The sequence below is a fragment of the Argopecten irradians genome, chromosome 12, assembly GCF_041381155.1.
Source record: "Argopecten irradians isolate NY chromosome 12, Ai_NY, whole genome shotgun sequence".
Lineage (NCBI taxonomy): Eukaryota > Metazoa > Mollusca > Bivalvia > Pectinida > Pectinidae > Argopecten > Argopecten irradians.
Window position 1 is genome coordinate 2,889,381 of NC_091145.1, and position 19,708 is coordinate 2,909,088.

At 35.0% G+C, this 19,708-nt stretch overlaps 1 protein-coding gene across 1 annotated transcript; it reads left to right on the plus strand.

Moving 5' to 3' along the window:
- Positions 1 to 1,690: 1,690 nt before the first annotated feature.
- Positions 1,691 to 5,756, plus strand: LOC138336732 (potassium voltage-gated channel subfamily A member 1-like). Its single transcript, XM_069286284.1, has one exon. It carries the CDS (start codon positions 2,682 to 2,684, stop codon positions 4,101 to 4,103), a length of 1,422 nt encoding a protein of 473 aa, XP_069142385.1. The 5' UTR covers positions 1,691 to 2,681; the 3' UTR covers positions 4,104 to 5,756.
- The last annotated feature ends 13,952 nt before the right edge of the window (positions 5,757 to 19,708 follow it).

The window sequence follows — 19,708 nt, forward strand, 5'->3', positions numbered from 1 at the left end:
TCTCCGCCGTGATCATGTCAAAATAAGTTTTAGATTACCAGGTATACCCTGAATAGTAATACATTCTTGAAGTGGAACTATTCTCGGTCATAAAGTTTTGTTAACCATTATCGATACAGCCAGATCTGGTCTGTTGTCCTAACCATATGTCACCTAGCTGGTTATCTGTCGTTGCAGTTTAATTATCAAATTATTATTAAATATCACGAATCATTGACATGACTCGGAGAACTTCATCCGTGATATAAAAAAAATATGCATTATATTAGATACTCTTGTAAAACCCGTCATTCATTTAAGGTAAAATCAGTTTGATTGGGGCATGAATATAAATTTTAATGCTTTACATAACGGCTACGATTGCCTACTGCTCGTAACAACCTTGTTCGTTCCTACTTGCTCTCTTTCGTGAACCTCCCTAATAATGCTTCTTACTTGACAATGTATGTTCATTACAATATACGAACCAAATATACTGTGTTTTGCTTTTAGACCAGCAGCGCAGAACAATTAAGGATATGTGCTAATGTATGTCACGTCGTTGGATGCTATAAGTGGTTTTGTAATTGAAGACTTTCGGTAAACTCGTGTTGTTTCTCCATGTTATATTGGTCCTTTCCCTTCATTTGTAACGCTATATTATACTGTCAGAGACAGAAGAACGTCTTTCTTGTTACGTAATGATAACTAAAAATCTTAACTTTGCGACCCTCGTATTGAATGTTAATTAACATATCATGTCATAGATATGTATATGCCCCTGCCAGGGACAGAATCCAGGGCTTAACTTTAAAACTGAGATCATAAATATAAAATAAAGAGTCGCGATATAGGAAGAGGAAGAATGGTAAATATAGATAAGATTCCTAGAATAGGCGTTACTTACGATTATGCAATAGGGGCAGCAAGTACAATTTATAAGATTTTCCTTTAAAAAGTTCTAAACTGATAGCATCGGATATCTCATCAATAAATAATTAAACGGAGGCATCGGACACTTATCAATAAATTTTGTCATTTACACACACACATATATATATACATTGTATATATAAACATAATGATAATATATCACCTACTCTTTCTCTTTCATATTTCACTTTTAACAGAATAAAGCAATACATAAATATAAAAAAGGTAAATGATATCAGCAAGAATAATGTTATTTGACATAAGTATGATTACTTTACTTCTTTAAACACGATTACTCTAAAGATAATATTTCTGTAACTAGCATTGGTAGAATTTATATTGCTATAATAACAAAATGTATTCTATTAAGATTAATTATGATATGCCAATAATGTGAGCCGATATTAGGCGTTTCGGATTAATTCTGGATATACCTGCCAGGTATGTTCATGTATGGCAAAGTCTGTTATCGCTGGACAGGAAACATTCACTTTAGATCTAATTGTGACTAGACTGATAACATATCAACAATCACCAGTACTTATTTCTTATTATCATATAATTACAGAAACGATGCGCACGATGCATTATTTCTTTTCGCAAAATAAGCAGTTGGTATAGAGATTAAATATTATAATAACTTAACACGCAGCAAGTAAGAGATTAGCAAGAGGCCTTATCCCACGGTACTGGTAAAGTTTACGAGAGCATAAACCCATAAGCCCAAAGTTCATGATTGCATAAATGAAAAATTAAAACTCCTTTAAATTACCTACCGTCAAATTCTTTAGGTGTATCGACGATTTGCCGAGATACCAGTATTTATAGAGCTTTAAATCTAAATGTGGTTTAAATTGTAAGTGGTTATTATTTTCCGTACACCATAGCACAAAATATCTTTACACTAATCGTTTATCACGGGGTTGAGAAACAGGATTTATGTTTTCGGCGCATTTGATTCCAAAATGTTTATTATCATAACATAATCATAACATAAGTAAGTAGGCTAACCAACATAAAACCAGATAATAATATTTGTTGAGAACTCGTTTCGGTTGTCTTGTGACAATACAGTATATTTGTATCGAAAGACACACATTCCCATATGTCCCCGAGGTTTTAAAGCACTGAGTCTTTCACAAGATACACCTGTATGGGTGGATCGGGGTCAAGGCATTTACACGCTTTCCTACATACATGTATATAGATAGACATTCGTTTCACTTCCATTAAGAGTAGGTGGAGGTTTGCCAAGACACAGAGCCAATGCCATTAGAAGTTGCACTCGGGAAAGAGAACAAAGACATGCAAGTCGCGACCGGAACGTTTGTTGGCGGACAGGAGGTCGCCACGTGACCTCAATTGGTGGGATCTGAGCTTTCGTAAAGAGAGAGGATTTCGACCAAGAGTTGGACTGGTCATTTCTTACCTATGTAAAGTCAACGTAAGCTTATCATACAGTACTGTATACATTTGTGACACGGAGTTAAACCAACAAAGGCGTCTATTTAAATTTCGTAGTGACAATAGAAAGTTGTAAAGGGATTTAATCTCGGGTGTTCAAAGGAAGCCAGTGACAGCGCACATATGTAATGGGTTCAACTGAGAAACGTAATGACAGAGGTACTATGTTATAGTTCGGGTTTGGATTTGATCGGGCCGTGTGTTTGAAAATTACCCTTTAGGACGATAAACACTGAATATGATGGAACCAAAACCAGCAGCATCATGACAAACCTCCAATGTAAGTGACTTTCAATAACAACACAATGCATATTATCAACCAAAACACCATCACAGACGGGAGAGGCTATTTACAACCGCCTTCCTGTCATCACGACAAGACTCATTTCCGGTCGTCTTCCACCGACTCTAATTGGAAGGACCTGTTTGGATCCCACTCGCGTCTTCCTGCAGTGACATCAGCAGTCTCTGATGATGAAGATGACGTAAGCCAGCATAACCCACAGGACGATTTTGCTCCTGAAGATGCCTTACCTTACGAACACGAGTGCGATGTTGAGGGTTGCAAACGTATTACTATCAACATCAGTGGTCTGAAGTTCGAAACCCAACTCCGCACGCTCAATAGACTTCCAAACACCTTGCTTGGAAACCCTTCCAAACGTAACAAATATTGGGATCCAAAACGAAAAGAATTCTTCTTTGATCGACATCGACCCAGCTTCCCAGCTATTTTGTACTACTATCAGAGTGGTGGGCGGCTGAAACGTCCAATGGAGGTTCCATCGGACATATTTCTCAGCGAACTACAATTCTACGAACTAGGAAAGTCTGCCGTAACGACATACAAAGGAGAGGAAGGATTCATCATCAATAACAACGAAGTGCCTATGTTGCCAGAGAAACACTTACAGAGGAAAGTGTGGGAGTTGTTTGAGTACCCAGACAGTTCTGTACCAGCCAGAGTCTTAGCCATCGTGTCTGTGATTGTGATACTGGTATCTGTAACCACTTTCTGTGTAGAAACATTGCCGGTGTTTCACGGCATCGAGTGTATAGAAGTGATTGCAGACAACACGGCCAACAGTAGTAGTGTAGTCGTGAAGAAAGTTCCAAACGCCCAACATCCGTTGTTCATTATAGAAGCCGTTTGCATATGCTGGTTCTCAATAGAACTCGTCTGTCGTTTTCTTTCTAGTCCTTCAAAGAGACTTTTTCTGAAGGACATCATAAACTGGATAGATTTTGCCTCTATATTGCCATTCTTTTTCTCCATGGGGCTATATTTGATTACAAATGAATGCGGCCAGTCCAAAAGTGGTGTGTTATCAGTGCTCAGAGTGCTGCGTGTGTCTCGTATCCTTAAGCTTAGTAAGCATTCAGTGGGACTACAGATTCTCGGGAAAACAATGCAAACCAGCATCAGTGAACTTGTAATGTTTGCTTTATTTCTTGGCATCGGGATTATTATATCTTCTGGTGCAATGTTCTATGCCGAACTTCCAGAGCCAAACACACACTTCAAGAGTATCCCCGATGCATTCTGGTGGGCGATTGTATCCATGACAACAGTTGGATATGGCGACATGTATCCATGTGGACCGTTCGGTAAGCTAGTCGGAAGCTTGACAGTTATATGTGGGATTTTATCCATAGCACTTCCGGTCCCTGTTATTGTGGCAAATTTCAACACCTTCTATAGACAGGCACAGACAAGGAGCGGTTAATACAATGAATGTTAAGGTTGAATGGATTTAAAATGGTTAAAATAATATTAGTGCTTCTGGATAATCCAAACGTGTGCTACTTCGACAAGGTTTTGATAAAAGGCTAGCAGTGTGTACCCTATGTGTTTTACTATATTTATATTTTACATTCTGTTGTATCTCAGGTTTGGATGATAGTTAATTTAATAAATTATACATAAAACGATCACTGTTCTATTCTCTCTTGAAAAAGTTATGTTATCTTATGTATCGTAATTAACAAACAGGTAAGGAAAAGATAATTTATTGTGATTCTTACATGTAGATAAACCTTTTGTTAAATCATAACAACCTTTCTCTATATAATTGTCCAATTTCAAGCACAGATCAGCTATTGTATATATGCACTGTCAACGTAGCTGAAATTGGTATACATTAATACAAAGCCAGAATCCAATACTTCATTTTGAAATTGCATTGTGCAAAATATTTCTATTGAAAAGTGTTTAAATAAAAACATCGGTTACAACAGGTAAGTGGAGTTAAACACAAGCTGAACGCAATGTAATGTCAAATTTAGCGCAAAATAAAGCTTTTACAATCCCGGATTAACCCAGGGCCAGGTTATAATATATCGGGTTTAAGAGCAGCACACAGCAGACTTGTATTTGTTAGGAAATCGCCTACTTTTTACAATTTAGTGTCTTAATTCACTGTGGTCTTAATATAAACATCCCATGAATTCTTCAAATAATTAACTTTTTATACACACCAAAATAACTTGGATGTATGTAAACCTAATTATACGTTCTCTTTGTGTCCTAACATGTTAATTATATCAGGCCCATGGTGGGATTTCTAAATTTATGTACTGCTATTCGGTATTTACAAATCTTATTGAAAGGCGGCACAGATAAATTGTTGATGCCCATTAACACTACATCACGATATTTACATGACCCTACATGGAACGTATTGTGAGGGGGGCCAGTCAGTACCATACATTTCAATTTAGACCAAATCGGTCAAACCAAACAAAGGAAAGTAATTCTTATTATTATATAATATATATCATTAAAGGGTGAAATGTCATGTTCTGGTTTTGAACCAGATGCTATGGGGCGTGTAAAATTTGATGGGAGCTTAAAAATTGATCATTAAAATGGTGATTTTATAAAACAGGTAATTTGACACAACTAGGGTGATATATAATTACGTTGAAAAGGAAATTAAATGTTAATACCATGTCAACTTAATGGTAGATCTATATAATCAACTCGGGTATACTAATTAGAAAAAAAGAACTTTATGGATGTCTGTTCATATCTTTTAGAACACTTATTAAATGTACTTCTTGCCCCAATCCATCCCTCTGAAAATCTTCCTTTTCATTAATTAGCAATCTAGTAATCGCCCTTGAAGAGGCAGAGAATAGCTCGTCGCTTTCATCAGATAATGCAACACCGAGATTGCGACTATGTTGTAGTACCGTATCTTAGTTATCTATGTCGTAGGTCAAGCCATTGGTTAAATAATGAGCGATAATACCCGTTATTTTGAACATTACTTATATACATATACATGTCCAGTGCAAAATAAATAAAGCATTTGTTAAAGCATTCCTCCTTCTATCGTGTAGTTTATCACGACAAATAAAGCATTATCCGGTGGATTCCTAAACCTCATATTCATATAATAATTAATAGTTGTGAGCGGGAGTGTCGTCATTTTGTAAATTGCCTATGTCAGCCTAGACCTGTTCCAAATTATTCAGACAATTTTCATATATCAACGTAAGAATAACATTTCAACCTGACTTTAACATGGTGGCGTAGCTATAGTTTTATGATATTACAAATAATAAATAAGTCGCCGTCACCTACTGCTCATTTAATATTTGTTAATACTCTCTCTTCCAACTGATTTGTTTTGTCCATGTTGATTACAGTACCAGGGTTAATCTAGGTTTGGGGGTAAATTACCCTTTTTTTTAAATATGGGGGAAAATGACGAAATGGGAAATTCGACTTCTCTGATATTGGCCCAAAATAACATTCTTTTTGACAAAAAGAGCTGCAAAACAGTTTAGTTTGTTTTTAGAGTTAATAGAACAAATTAAGACATTTTAAGCTCAATAATTAAAATTTTGAGTTTACGATAAAATTTGCAATAGCTGCATGATAAATATGACGATATTTGCAAACAAAAGTTTAAAAAAAAATATAACAAAAAAATAGGTCACAGGGGAAAAAATGTGTTACAAAAACGGTCTTTTAGACCACAGGGGAATTCATTCCATGAAGGGAAACTATCCATAAATGGTAGTACATTAGAGCTAGATTGACCCCCTGAGTAACTGTTATTGACGGCCAGAATTAAAGCCTGCATTTTGGTATGCTTGTGTTTGTCTCTTACACTACATTTATAAATCATAAATAATATGCGTTTGGCTTGGTTGTTGTGTAACGCAAATGTAGCTATAATAAAACGCTATTAGTTAGTAATACGAGTGTTTACGAAAGCATCAACTTAACTAATTTTATTCTGTATACCTTCTTGAAACATTTATAACTGTTCTGTTTGACTTGGTTATATGTAATATTAAAGCCATATCTATGTTTAGATACTATTGTGAATTAGCCTACTCTAGGCATACAGCTCTCTTACATCATCTACTTTATAGTACGTACGTTAACTACGTTACGTCTCTGTGTTAAGCCGACAATACTAACATAAGCATGTCATACTCTCATCAAAGTGGACTTTAATTGTATACTTCAGTTCAAGCTTTGTGTTTATTTTTACAGAGAACTTGAGGTCCTATAGCCATGTCATAATGACAACCCCAGTCCGACGATACACATGTGTACCTAGTAAGAAGGTCCCTGAACCTCTTCATGTACTTAGGCTCCGAATGCAATAATATTTCGAGCTGCGCTCTTACTCTACTGAATAACACTGAAAAACGTACCCACGGCCTAGAGGTCTCTAATGTTTAACCATAATTGCTTTGATATACTTTTTTGTGACTTCTATATTTGGAACTTGGAATGATTAAATATTAAAAATACCCTGATACATTAGATTTTTACACAATTGTTCATGACAATTAACGGGGTGGGGTCGAAGAGTAATTTTATTTTACAGACCGCGCTTTTCCTTGGCAATTTATCAGGATCTATTAGTATGATAATGTCTTCTTTTTACAACAATTATGGATTGATCACGAGCACACCGTGTTACAAATAAATATTAAGACTAGTATAAAATATATTACGATTACTTCATATTTAGTAATAAAAGAAGGCATGTTCATTGTTAATTATTCATATCCAGTGTTTCGATATCTCTTGCAAATAAAATATTCTTTCTATTTATATGCATATTGTCAAGAACCAACTTACAGAATTTTTGTCCTGTCTTTTTTTTTAATTTTTTTTAGCACTCAGAACAGAGAATTTATTACTCATAGTATTTCAATTTAAAGTCATAACAAATATTAAATGAAAATCGAATTTTTGTGGCGTCAGCTAGGTTTTGACTGTCGTGCAGGTGACGAATACGCTTCATTAGAATTGGTTTAATCTTTAACCAGAATTCTCAAATCAGGAAAAACATCTGTGAGAAATTTATACTTGCATTATCTAATTACCTCTATCTAACAGGGCACTATAAATATAACAATGAGGTTAAAGGGCACTCCTCCCGATCACCTGGCTGTCCAAGCATTGTTACAGATGTCCCATGTCGTGTGCATCAAATGTTTGTAATGTCATCTACGATTGGTTTATACATACTTAAGGCAGGTTCATGATTTCGGGATCTGGATATATTACTGGAATGCATTCATTCCTGTCAATCAAATTATTCCATCCGAGATAGTTACAGAGCACTATTGAAGACAGTATTACACTAGTTTTGTAAAATATGAAATACTGTTAGCCACACTAAGATGTACATTTATTACCATGAACCTTATATGCGGTAACATCGGCCTGATTTGTTATACATTAGTTGATCATAGCATATTGATATAAAGGGTAATACACAAACTCAAATATATATCGACCCAATAGTATGATATTAAACTTTAAGTATGTCATAGCTTTAGGAGTTACCTTTCTTAGGTTAGCGAAAACATCGCCTCGTTTATCAATTTCGGGCTTAAAAGGAGACAACTCTTACATCAGATACAGCAGGTTTGCTGTCAAGCAATTCTTGTTCGGTCTGCTAGACATAATACGATTCGACACCAACAAAAGCGAAGTAAAATTTAGGAAAAAAAACAAAAATCCATTTTTTATTAGTTTAATGACATATTTAAGGAAGTATCTGAATTCTATACATTTTTGCGATAAATTGTTAACATTAATATTGTGTTGGAAGAATCGATTTACAAAGATAGTAATCAACGAACACAGTTTGTGTATTAGTTTTCATATCAAATTGAGCTTTTATACTGATTAATTTGAAACTTTCCACTTACTTGACATGAATAGAACATTTGTTATGATGAAGGTTTTTAATGTTTCGTGGCAACATATTTTCATAAAGCAGAGAGTGTATTTGTTATACTTTAGCAAAGGCTTTTTTAGGAAAAAACTGTTTTCCTGCAGCTTATCTTGAAATGCTATATCTAGGCTTTCGTAGAAGATGAGATAGATGGATTACATTGCAGAAATGCTTTTGTGTTTGAGGTTTTTGTACTAGATATTGTGAAAAACGACTTATTTTCTTTAAGCTTTAATAGTACATACGACAAGAAGCACTTTACAAAACGACGCGCGATAAATGATTATTTGAAGAGAAGGCATATTCTGATCAAGATAAAATACAGTGTATACATGTATTGTATACACAATGTCCCCAGATATAGATTTGCATTGCGATGTTACAGATAGTGCGCACTCTTAAGGGACAGATTATTCCACATGAACGTTGATTGAATTCAAGAACTTTTGCTCTAATTCACCTTTTTCATCAATATTAGTTTGTCATCATCTCGATATTTGTTACGTTTCGAACGATATCGACGGAAACAGGCCTGATATATAGGATAATTCTATACCTCAGTAAGTATGCGGAGAGTCTTAGATTTGTTTTCTTGTGATTGTCCTGTTAAGTATACCCTATCCTATATCAGATATCCGGAGGAGACGCTCCTCACAATTACTGTAGCTTCCTTATCTATTTTCTGTATGAACTGTAATTATTTCACGGTTGACCCTACGGACGAATTGATTCAGGGGTCAGGCTTGGAAATGATTGATGTAACGGTGACTTTCCGTTCACTGGGGTGAAACTGATCATTTCACACATTCTGATGTTGGCGCAGTTCCGGACAAACCGGCGGTGATTAGTCAGACTGGAAAGCTTACTTATTATTAATATTCAATTTCGTTGTGTTACTATAGGTTTCCACTGATGGTATATGGTGTGTCCTGATAGGAGACAGAGGTGATGTATTCTTTATCACCTCACTTTGGTCATCGTCCCCGAATATTGATCCAAAGTGGTTTCAGCATTAACAACACCTCTTCACCGCTTACCGAAAGATAAACCAGTCAGGGGTTAGGTCTTCACAAACCGTGGGTAATGTAGAAATTCACTGAACATATTGTATATGTGAAAGGGGTTTGGGATATTCCGGAAGGGTTACCAGTTGATCTTACACTGCCACATCGAATAGCATTTTAAAATCCGATTTCTTCGTACATTTTGTTATTGGTATTTTATGTTTTTTAATCAATGAATCAAACATTGCTTAGATGACATATTTTCCTTAGAAACTTATGATGTATTACAAAATGTCATGAATATATGTGATTGTACTTTATATCTCTTTGGCAATGTGTCATGATGACTGATCCATATCTTAAAATCACTTTCATTGTTAAAGGGACAATTCACTCAGGATAATTATTTTACATAACCAAGAAGCAAAATATGGCATAAATGTATTGTTCTACATTTTTTATGAAACATATAACATAATATATTGACAAATTCCACGTCATTGTTTAGTATTTTAATTGATACCGTTGAAATGCCCGAGCCAAAGTCATGCACGTGAAACAAATGAACTACATAACCACTGAGGAGGTGATAAAATTATTTTTCTGGCATATCACAGTAAAACTATCTGATCTAATTTCCATTAGAAATGGGTTTTTCCCGATAAATGTACAAATTCTAATGTTCTCTTAGAATGAATTGTCCGTTTAACTTTCACTATTGTTTTCATTGCGTATACGTGCTTCTCGACAATTAAATGTTTACTGACTTGAATTTCAACACACAATTCACAGATCTACACCGCTAATAAATCTGTTTGTCACACATGAAACCTTTGCTCTCTTTTTGACTTTACACACTATTTCCTGTTCACTATTCAAAACTTGAAAAATTGAAAATCTCACGTAGTTCTCATTACAGGGTCAAAAATAACTGAAAATGGTCAGACATTTTGCCATCAAAGTGGATCCTAGGCATACTGATCTTGATTTACCGACCTGGCATTTTCTTGCCCCTAATATATTTGTAATCAGAAATCGAAGCAGTTTGATATTTCAGAAATACAATGATTATGAGAACAGAATTATGTACATGTATATACAATTTAGTGCGAGAGTTGAGTTGCGGCTGTATAAAAACCATAGCGATAGAAATCTAATAGTATTCATCTAATAAAACTGTTAATTGTAAACACCATATCAGTGAGGAGAAACTAAACGAAAAAAAACCTTCGTCTCGAGTTACCATATGTCACTGATAATTCGATATTATTGACAGGAGAGAAAACTAATTTCCTATTCTTGGATATAAAGTGTTGCTACAACCAAGTAAACACTTGTCAAGTTAGAGGGTGCTCGGCGGTAATCAGGACAGGCAGCAATAGGCCTTAACCCAACACCATAATCAATGGAATGTGTGTTAATCATGGACGTCAGGCACATACAGCCGGAAGTTCAAAGCATGAAGACTGTCCCGCAGTAAGAATCATCTCGACGTTCATTTGATTGGCAAGTATTGGATTTGAAGATAGCTGTAAATAAACAACATGGATGAAATAAACAAACTGCAATGGTAACCACACATCAGTTTAAAATTTATTCCTCTATATATTGCTCTTTTATTACGTTTTGGTTTCCTCAACACAATTTTGAAAATATTCAGAAGAATTCAACTCCTGAAAATTTAAAAGTGATTAGAAAGTGTTTGTCATATTAGAAGCCTTCATTAATGGCTTTGGTAATGACATCTCGATAATTAGTTACAATGAGTACAACAAACAAATCAGTAGCCTGACAAACGTTTAGCGGGTTTAGCAAACTTTAAGTTTAGTCGTCATTGTCCTAATATGACCTTGACCGATTTGGAATAATTCACTTACAAATAAACACTATGGAAGAAGCTTTGTTAGGATACAGAAGATAAATGTCTTTTTTATTATCACAACATTTTCCGATGGCCAGCAGCCGTGCTCTGGACAAATATGCCGTGACCTTGACAAGGAATGCTGTGACCTTGATACTACCACGCTCTCTCCCGTTTATATCATTTATATTAATGTAAGTGATATATTACTTTCAATCAGAGAAAAGAAGCGACAATACAGTCGATACTCTAGTGTAAGCGGCCTGCGTACAAACGATCAGCTGACCACTACTTAACGAAACACCGCAAGTTAATAGAATTTCTTATCAGATTAGCGTTGTAATATAATAAATGGTTTATGGCAGAAATTTCGTGAAATAACTTCTATCAAATAATGATCTATACAGCTGATGCCGGGGACTTCGGTCTCGGGTATTGATCTGTCCTTTACCAGAAAAAATGAGTCCGATTTCACAGTAGCCTACTTTCTGTTGGATTTTTATGTCCCAGCTTGGTCTCTGGCCTGAAACTTGTTGTATGATAATGATTAGATATATAAAATAGATAGAAGACGAGCTCACAAATAAATGACGAAAAGTGATATTAGACATAGCATTTTGATACTTATCGAAAACAATAGTTGTGGGAAACTTACGTTAACGATAATGTGATATTCAATACAGTAAATACTAATATCGAAAACAAAGGTGGAGTTTCAACACTCCTCCTTTCTCTCATATCTACAGGTATAATACTGGCTGATTTAGGGCGATACACTCATGTCGCCTGAGGCTTTATTGCATGGGAAGCAATGACGTCACAGTTTACAAAATTACAATTTTATCGCTACAATTTTAACATTTGTTCAGAAACTAGTATGGATTTACTTTAAAAGATACAAACAATGGGATTTGTGTTGAAATTATCACGCAATTTTCATGTATAGAGAATTGACTTGCAATCGTATTTTTTCAGAATTTATTTCAAAATGGTTGAACATTACAGTCGTGAAATTGCAATAAAACGTAGAGGAATGAGAGAAAATGCTCTTTCGTATGTGGATATGAAGGATAGGGATATTCTACCATCGGGATAACAAAATGTCTATTAAAAAAGTTATGTGATAAATATAATTTTACGCTCATGACTATGTGATATGAAAGTTATGAAACTCGTTAAATACCTTGATATGCCACTCGCCGAAAGGCTCGTGGCATATCAAATTATTGAATTCGTTTGATAAATACCATATTACATAGCCACTCATGTAAGATCCTCTATATCCAGATAGGAAAGAGTCTTATAGTATTTACCATTACTCAACAACAAGAAAATAGAGAAAAACATTATTAAGAAATCCTGTTGAACATGAATGACTCGCGATGTGTTAGCTTTGTTTTAAGCAAAAGAAAATTTATGTATATCACATCTAGTATTTGACCATGATTGCAATGGCCACGCGCGCGTCATCAAAAGAAGGAGTCGTGTAAAATATCGAATCAGAAAAGATAAATGAAGGCGAGAACGTGTCGTTTTTCTGACTAAATGCCAACTGCTCCTGTTGCAAACTGTTGTCGTTTTTTTTATCCATATCTTATGCATTCTCCATTTTGTGCTTGTGCTTTCCTCTTCTATTGGTAACGTTGTGTTTTGTTTATATTCTTGATCCGTCTGGGGTCTTTTAAGTGACGTGGTAATACGTGAATCATCAACATACTTTTCTACATCTTGTTCAGTACCCTATAGCTATACACCGAAGTAAATAACGTCTTTATTTATTTGTCATTTTATTTTTAGATTTTGCTCTTGAATCAGTCAAAACTATGTTACGATCTAAAAATAGATTTCATTTGTTTTTCAATACCGGTAGCTCCAAGGGGCTACTGTCCCCAGCTGGTCAGACAAATACGCAAACCTACACCTTTGGATTTCAAGTTGAAAGATACATCAGTTATTAGGTACTGACTGTAGTGCAGTTTGATGGTCTTTCTCCAATTACTCCGGCTTTCCTCACTTCTTTACACGTCCTCATTACTCTGACTGTTATAAGGACGTGAAACAAAACACAAGCTTAAAGTGATATACATTAACTTTGTAATATAATTTTTTCCTTGATGGAAGCTTAATTGTGAAGATAGTTTCTTCATTATCGTCCATGAGTCATAAGTTTTTGAATTTCAAGTTTTGTGAAGCCTCTTTCCAATGTGGCAAAACACAACTTCTGGAAAAAATACTGCAAAGTTATATTTGCATTTTAACATTCTTTTTTTACGCAATAATATATTCCCTGTTAAAAAACGATGCTGACGTTGCGGTGAAGTACGAAGCATCCATGTACTTTTTTATCAATGGAAAATTACTGGATGGAACCATTTGAAATACTGATACACAAAAAGATGATACATAACGGTGACGCCTGATATTGGGATAGTTCACAGTAGTAAGCACCAAAATCACTACCCACGTGACGATATAGAGACTTTGTGTCGGGGGTCACACATGGAAAGTCACGGAGGCGTGGCCTTACGGAGTTATAGTATAATGTATGGTGTTTATGGATAGATATGTTTTTTTTAAACAGTCCCCATCAATAAAATCATGGTTGTATTTAACGCTGAATTATTTATATAGTGTTATAATTGATCATAATTTTAGGGTGTTTTCCTGTGATTTCAAGAGTAAGAAATTGAAACCTTTAGTGAAATTGGTTCATGAAGGATACCTCTTAAACAATTCCGATCAAATCTGTCAGCCAGTATGGGGAATCTGTATTATTCCATTAAGAAATAAAAGTTTCATACAGCTAGTTGGTGCGATAGATATCCATGCTAGTCTGTAAAAAAATATCTCAGTGAAGTTGATGCTTCTCCAAAGAGAATACAGCAAATTGATCCAACTTCATTTCTGTGGTTTTTCATTCACATCCCTGACTTAATTGAATGTGGCAGGAAATTCCTTCAATGTATTCCGAAAGTCTATAGAGTTTCCCCCTCTCTACACATGGTGCAATCAATATCGATGAGACTCCATATACTATCAGACGCTTGTCACACTGAGAATACCCTACGCAGACAAGCCCAGGATTGATTCAGACACGTTTACCCATTGATGGCAAATTAATTTGGAAATCATTTTACAGCTAAACACAGTTATTATCGTAAATATACCGATATGGAAATGCAGCGTGAGACTGGGCAATATCTATTTCTCAGAAATCCGTTGTCTTAAACAAAATTGCAATTCCACAGTTTGAAAATCGACTCCAATAGCGTTACAGACAAAACCTTTATTATTGAACGTGATAGTGATTACAATTCCGCAGTGACTGTCTGATAACTGCAACGCTCTCATGGATAATGTGAAAAACATCCAGGATAAAAAAATGAATATCAGAGACACTTATCAACCGTTCATTATTTGCTTTTATTGCATAATTCAAATAAGCAGGCGTCTAATACTTGTCTTAGCCATAAATATTGGCATAAATGTCACTTCCAGTTACATATCAGCGTCGAGGCTTCGGCTCTGTTTTTGTCCTAGTTTGATGGAGATCATTTTCAGTAACGGAATCTCAGTGATACTCATACATAAATATGATACAATATTGGTTTTCTGTCATGATGAATAGACTGAAAACTTTGTTGAACCGAAAATTCATTTTTTTATAACTATTAAGTAAGCTTGAAGGTTTGATACAATTTATGTTTATTCAACTCTTTTCCACAAAATAAACCAAAAGAGCTGATAACCAAGATGGGTCATTGAATAAGAACGAAAAGGATGAAGGGAATAAGCGATGCCTTATTATTTTGATAGTTTTATCAGAACTACATTACAGAAGAAGGAATATTTTCAGGTTTTGAATGTAGAGACCTAAGTTGTATTCTTTGTTTTATCGGAATAACAATAGCATGGAAGAATACATCTTCCATGCAATGACTTAAGTTATCCTATATCTTATATTAACCCTTTCCGTGCTTTATTTTCTCTCCGGATTCTGTACCTGAAGTAGTTTTAGTTTCGCCCCCGGAAATTTTATTTTGATATTGCAATCTGGAGCGAAGTTGGATTTTGTTTATAAGCAAAACGTCTTTCATATATCACTGCATTGAAATTTGAATACAATATTTATTGTGAAGAAGGAATGTCAATATCGAGTGTCGTATATAGTCAACAACATGGAATAAAGAGTTAAAATCCACAACTGTACGGAAAGATGAACCTCGTTTATTTGTCATCTATTAACTCGAACGCCCAGTCTATTTCAAATCGAATCTTGGCACCAACTACATTCTCCCCATATAGCAAATGCACGCTAAACACGAATTCTGGATTATTTCGATAACTTAAAATGGTCATACCGACATCAAGCAATTCGGCACAATGAACATAAATTAGATCACAAACGTATATTTAATTTTAATATTTGTCTTTACTTGGTATTACTCAGATAAGACCACCCTTATGATAAGCAAACTATAAAAAATCATCTCATCCATACAATTTTGCGACATATACTAGTGTAATATATATGTATACAAACTCTGGTGTGTGCATGTAATGACAGCTACTTGGCATTGAACGTCGGCAAGGGATGTGTTCTTATAACGAAACGAACAATCAATATATGCATATCCCTCGGCATTTTGGCGTTTATTCTTATATATTTACATTTCCGTCATTTCTTTGCTGTATAGCCTTACCAACTGCGAAAACGTATACTTGCGTAAACGCAGTGGTTGCCGCGCAAGAATACACACACCGAAACACTGACTTCTGCAGGAATGTGAATGTGCATTCGGTTAGGCTTATTGTATCTGTATGAGAAATCTTCACTATATTGCATGTATGAATGTAATGTAAATCTTAAATTATATTGCATGATAAAAATCTTTTTATAGTAATCACGTTCATATTGAGATAACTATTACGTTTATTATATCTGCATGGCATACAATTCAAAGTTATTCCCAGTTCAACAAAATTGATTTTGAATCTGGAATAATCTAACTGTAACAGGGTGCAGGATTTACAATAAATTTAATACCTGTCTCTGCCAGGGATCGAACTCGGGACCTCTGGATTACTAGTCTGACGCTCAACCGATCGAGCTAAAGAGAAGTTCTCTCTAGCCGAGCGATATATTGCGGCTAGTATTGACCAGGGTTACATAACGAATTAAAGTTCTTATAAACATAAATTAAAAACACATCTTGTAGGACAGAACATTACTGAAAACAAAAGAAAGTCCTCATGTCTCATTTTGAAGATACAATGTACATGTAAACCAAAACATCTAGCTACACAAAAGTATTTGTTATTGATGCATATCCATGCTATACCGGGACAATGATGGTATAATCATATCAATTCTATTGGAGTACATATCTGAAACATTCTTTGATAAAGATCGGCTTAAGTCTCTGTCCTGCAGGTTATATAATTATTGTACCTGCTATCCTCATAAATATTTACCTCGAGTTGATGCATTGTTATGTGTAAAGCATCGTTAGCTGGTTCATTGTTATCCTATTAACAAACGACAAAAATATAATCAAGTCTTTCAAAAATCAATACTTTATGTACGCACATTATACGCTAAAGACGGTCCTTATATGGCATTAATGTAAATAGGACGTTACACTTTGTTCTTCATTGGCCTAAACGGTGTTACATATTTCTATAAAAACAGCAACAAAACAACACGAAAGGCATTAAAGATAAGACGTAGCTTGATAAAGATGTCGACACACGTATCAAAAATGATCAACACAATCAGATTTAAAATGCAAATGAAAACGCTTACATAGAGGATGTGATTGTTTTATAAATGACACCACATAGCAGAAATAAAATGTAAATGCTCCATTTCTACTGAATCATAACTTGAACATTTTGTCTATACAGATAGTAAATTATATGCTTAGCATCAAAACACAACAGAAAACTATACATAAGCCAATACCGCAGGTGCACATTGTAATTTATTTTACGTAAGTTCGTTATTACAAATATACTGCAGAACTAACTCAGGCAATTATCTGGGGAAATCTGCCGCTGTCTCCTAAATACAGACGAAGCGTTATGCGGGTAGTTCGATGCCACTACCGAACATCTCCCCGGTGAGCGGCGCTAATCTTCTAACCTGTGTTACTTTTGGTGGCGCGCAAATCAATAGCGAATGTGTTTTGGTATTTTTCCCATAACTGAAGAATTAAGTTACGAATGATGATTGGATTACGCTAACATGTTCAAGAGAAACCCCAACTTACGCAAGTTCATCTTATCTCGTTACAAGCCTCGGCTCTATCGGCGGTACCAGCATTACGGCATGCGTGGTAATGGAAAGTAAGGTATACAGTGTAATAGGATCTTTACGCTGTGTGGAAATGTTGGTGGTTTTTGTGGTGGATGTGAAACTCCGACTTTAAAATGAACAAGATTTTTTACCAATTATAACACAAGCATATATCGTGAAAGGAATATTCTGGATAATGTGATACCCATGTGATATTGACATATCCGGGCACTTTCCCTTCACAGAGAACATAGACATTTAAAAAGGTCAAATAAGGTGTATGTCATAGTTATCATAAACACATTATTTTTTTTTCAAAGTAAAGTTTCCTGTCAAAATAAATTTGCTGAGCGAATTTGCGATCCGATTTTTGGTATGCATTTGATTCTATAATTATTCTGATGCTGTTTACGTGGCATTTAAGTACAACAACGCCTTTATACACTTTGTGAATGTCTTTGTTTTGGACGGCTGCGGCATATTCATGTTGTATCTTGTTGCTGCAGTTGGGATTTTTATAGTACTACCTCACTGAAATATGTCGCAAAAGACGCCGAAGACCACACCCAACCCATACTCATTATACTGACAACGGACTATCCTTACTGAGCGCTAAACAGGGGCTAAAACTACACACTATTAAACAGTGTTTAGCTTTTGTTGTCCAGGAATGACCTTTGATGACCTTGGCTTTACAGTACATTTGCATCAAACAGACATTGAATTAGTATATGTGAAATATATCTTATTTACCTATGAAACTTGATCCGCACTGGAAACACCTATACATAACCTCATATTCTCCTCTGAAATTGACCAAATACATTAAACTATATTTTGATCAGTATTGTGTTGCCCGGATGTTGATAATTGTCCATTTTTGGTTAGACCTTACCTTCTACTCACGGCGGTGATACTCACAGTAATACTGTTAACATGCCTATTTTAGCGGTTCTCTTATTTGAGTATTTTTCGATCTAGAAATGCTTCACAAAATATAATTGCGACAATAACATTTGTATATCATTAACAGAACCATTGTGATGATTACGTGAATCCGTTTTTTCTACTAACCAGATAGTTTACCCCATAAAATGTTAACATAAGCACGTTTAGGATATTTTACTTTGCCTTGTCAAGTAGTTTTGTGTTACCACGATAATATAATAATAGATTTGCCCAGTCTTGCCTATACTTAGCTTCGTTTGACAAGTTCTAAGTAGCTAGTCCAATGGAATTTGTCCTATCAAAGTTGGGAGTTGTGCTTCGCTTATGTTTGATTCGGAATTGTCTTTATTCTAGTCGGGGTGTATATTTAACATCATAGAACTCTTAACTTTAATTGAACTTTGCGTCTTTTTGATGAACGCAGAAATCTTGCAGAATCCAGATTATTTTGATCAGGCTTGGTTCACAAGTAGCAGATTCGCTTTTCAAAGGGAGGAAGAGAATTGTATATGTTGCCGATGTATATTGTTACCAATCAGTATGCCTATGTATGTCAGGATCGGAAGCAATGTGCTAATTATCTGTAATTAATCACAATCCACTCCATATTACCACTAATTACATTCCTTTTAAATTAATCAAGTGAATTAATTGTCGTAGTTATCTCTCTCGTGGGACACATTCATTACAAAGTAATTTACGGAATACCGTAAATAGTATAATTAAATCTGTACTCACGTCTATTGCATGTATTCGGTAGGAATACCAAATTGAACTGATTAATGTTACCACGTAAATTAAATACGATCAAGATTATATTAATATGTTCCATAAATGGCTTAAATTTATTATGAAAAGATCTAATTAAATTGCTCCCATATTGTGATATCAATGTGTACCTTAGAAGGAAATTATTAGTCATTAAATATCAAAGTACAGTAATATACGAACACAATGTCACACCAAGAAGCTATTTTACAGTGATATTAGGACTTATTAAAGG